We start from the raw sequence: 3311 nt of genomic DNA on the forward strand, positions 1-3311 counted from the left end.
CAGGTGAACACCCCCAGCTCTCCCAACTCTCTATGCCAGAGGTTCTCCAGCCCTTGGAGCATCTCCATGAGCTCCTCTGGACCTGCTCCAGCAGCTCCACATGTTCCTGCTGGTGCTGCCTCCACCCCAGTGGCACCAGTGGCTCGGGAGAAGCTGCTCCAAGCCCCAGAAGGTCTCACCTGTAGTAGTTGGGTTTGAAAGGCCCATTTTTGTTGAGGCCCAGGTACTTGGCCTGGTCGTCTGTCAGCTCTGTCAGGTGAGCATCAAATGAGGGCAGGTGCAAACTGGCCACGTACTCATCTGGGAATGGGACAGGGAACAGGGAATCAGGGAGGGAACAAGCCCCACCACACGCCAAGGAGCTGATGGAATCATCCTGGGGCACCACAAGGCTCTGGGTGGGCAGGAACTGACTCCAGCTCCGTGGGCTCAACAGCAACAGAGGCTCTAGCAGGGCTGGATGTGCTCCAGAGGAAACAAGGATGGCATGGAAAACCCTGGAGAAGGGAGGCTGAAGGAGGAGGAGGTGGAAGAGATGGAGGGAAGGAGATGCAGGAGGAGGAGGTGCGGGAGAAGCAGGAGAAGGAGCAGCAGGAGAAGGGATGCAGCAGGACAAGGGATACTTCAGGATAAGGAAGGTGCAGGATAAGGGATGCTGCAGGACAAGGGATGCTGAAGGACAAGGGATGCTGCAGGATAAGGAAGGTGCAGGACAAGGGATGCCGCAGGACAAGGGATGGCGCAGGACAAGGGATGCTGCAGGATAAGGGATGCTGAAGGAAAAGGAAGGCGCAGGATAAGGGATGGTGCAGGATAAGGGATGCTGAAGGAAAAGGAAGGTGCAGGAGAAGGGAAGGTGCAGGACAAGGAAAGTGCAGGACAAGGGATGCTAAAGGATAAGGGATGCTGCAGGATAAGGAAGGTGCAGGACAAGGGATGCTGAAGGATAAGGAAAGTGCAGGATAAAGAAGGTGCAGGATAAGGAAGGTGCAGGATAAGGGATGCTGCAGGATAAGGGATGCTGAAGGAAAAGGAAGATGCAGGACAAGGGATGCTGAAGGACAAGGGATGCTGCAGGATAAGGAAGGTGCAGGATAAGGGATGCTGCAGGACAAGGGATGCTGAAGGACAAGGGATGCTGCAGGATAAGGAAGGTGCAGGACAAGGAATATCTCCCACACTGCCGAACACAGAGGAACAGCAATCAACCCTCCCCACACCCATTTGAATCCTTCCCTGAACTGCTCCTCCCCTGGCAGTGTGTCCCAGCCCAGGTGGGAGATTCCCAGCATTCCAGGGAGCAGTCCCTGCACTCACCCATCTTCTTGGGCAGCAGGTACACGTCCTGTTTGTAGCGACCCTCGGGGGCATTGTACAGCTCGATCAGCGCCAGGGCCTGCGGGCACGGGCACTCGGAATCCAGGGACAGGCAGGGATAGCTCAGGGATTGTCCAGGGACAGGCATGGATAGTCAGGGATAGTCCAGGGACACTCAGGGATAGTCCAGGGATAGCCCAGGGATAGCCCAGGGATAGCCCAGGGATAGCTCAGGGATAGTCAAGGGATAGCCCAGGGACAGACAGGGATTGTCCAGGGATTGTCCAGGGATAGCCCAGAGATTGTCCAGGGATTGTCCAAGGATAGTCAAGGGACAGGCAGGGATTGTCCAGGAATAGCCCAGGGAGAGCCGAGGGACAGGCAGGGATTGTCCAGGGTCAGGGGTAGCCCAGGGACACTCAGGGACAAGCAGGGATAGTCCAGAGATAGCCCAGGGATAGTCCAGGGACACTCAGGGATAGTCCAGGGATAGCCCTGGAAAAGTCCAAGGATAGTCCAGGGACAGCCTGTTCCCACCCCTTCCCAACCATCCCAAGGACACATGTTCCTCCCCACTGACCCAACCATGAGGACCCACCTGAGTGGTGGCTGTGATGGAGAGGACAAAGGTGGGAACTGTGGAGCAGCTCAGGTTGAGGAGACGTCCCTAGGGAAGAGCAGGAGGAGTTGGCACAGAGCTGGAGATGCACATTGAGTTTCCTGATGGGGTTCACCTCCACCCCCTCCCACAGGGAGCAGAACATTCCAGCTCCATCCAACCCTGCATTTCCAAGCAGAGAGATGTTCTGGTCCCTAGGAGAGCCAATCCCACCTCCTGCCAGATGAGATCCCATGGGATGAAGAGCCACCAGGCACAGGATCAAGGTTGGAAGAGACCTTGAAGGTCATCAAGTCCAACCATCAACCCCTGTGACCTCTAAACCACATCCCCCAGTGCCACATCCAGATACCTCCTAAACACCTCCAGGGATGGTGACTCCTTCACCTCCCTGGGCAATATTCCAGTGTCTATTCCATGCCATTCCCTCTAGTCAGCTCTTCAGGGAGTTGGAGAGAGCCACAAGGTCACCCCTGAGCCTCTTCTCAAGGCTGAACAAACCCAATTCCCTCAGCCCTTCCGCAGGTGTTCTACACCTTTGATGAGCCTCATTGGACATGTGTCCTAGACCTTTGATGAGCTTTGTTGGTCATGTATTCTAGGCCTTTGATGAGCCTCACAGGACATATGTTTCTAGACCTTTGATGACCTTTGTTGGACACATGTTCTAGACCTTTCATGAGCTTTGTTGGCCATGTGTTCTACACCTTTGATGAGCCTCACTGGACATGTGTCCTAGACATTTTATGAGCCTCATTGGACATATGTTCTAGACCTTTCATGAGGCTCATTGGACACATGTTCTAGGCCTTTCATGAACCTCATAGGACATGTGTTCTAGACCTTTTATGACCCTTGTTGGACTCATGTTCTACACCTTTGATGAGCCTCGTTGGACATGTTTTCCAGACCTTTTCTGCCCTTGTTGCCCTTCTCTGGACTCTCTCCAGTGCCTCAATGTCCTTTGGGCAGTGAGTGCCCAAACCTGACCCCAGCACTGAGCTGTGCCCTCCCCAGTGCCCAGTCCGGGGGGATGAGCCCCCCCCTAGTCCTGCTGCCACACTGTCCTTGCTCCAGGCCAAGATGCCCTTGGCCTCCTTGGCCACCTGGTCACACTGTTGGCTCACACTGAGACCCATCATGGCCCAGCTCAGCATACCTCAGCCAGCAGCACCACTCTCTTCCCATCCGGCCAGATGACATGATCCACCTGGGAACGGACGCGCTCCCACGTCAGCTCCGGGGTCCGGAGGCTGGTCTGAAAGAGAAGGAGGAGAGCTTGGAGTCATGGGTGGTGTCATGGCTGGAGAGCTTGGAGTCATGGTTGGAGAGGTTGGAATCATGGCAGGGGAGGTTGGAGTCATGGCAGGAGAGG

The 3311-nt window shown here is 55.5% G+C and overlaps 1 protein-coding gene across 1 annotated transcript; it reads right to left on the reverse strand.

The window, feature by feature from the left end:
- Nucleotides 1-175: 175 nt before the first annotated feature.
- On the reverse strand, nt 176-3194 carry LOC103805131 (putative adenosylhomocysteinase 2; the record flags this gene model as incomplete). Its single annotated transcript, XM_009077765.1, has 4 exons — nt 176-300; nt 1318-1396; nt 1916-1984; nt 3096-3194. Coding segments are annotated over 4 exons (372 nt in total), but the record flags the coding sequence as incomplete, so codon positions are not given.
- Nucleotides 3195-3311: the final 117 nt, after the last annotated feature.

Source organism: Acanthisitta chloris, unplaced genomic scaffold, assembly GCF_000695815.1.
Source record: "Acanthisitta chloris isolate BGI_N310 unplaced genomic scaffold, ASM69581v1 scaffold1087, whole genome shotgun sequence".
In the NCBI taxonomy this organism is placed as follows: Eukaryota; Metazoa; Chordata; class Aves; order Passeriformes; family Acanthisittidae; genus Acanthisitta; species Acanthisitta chloris.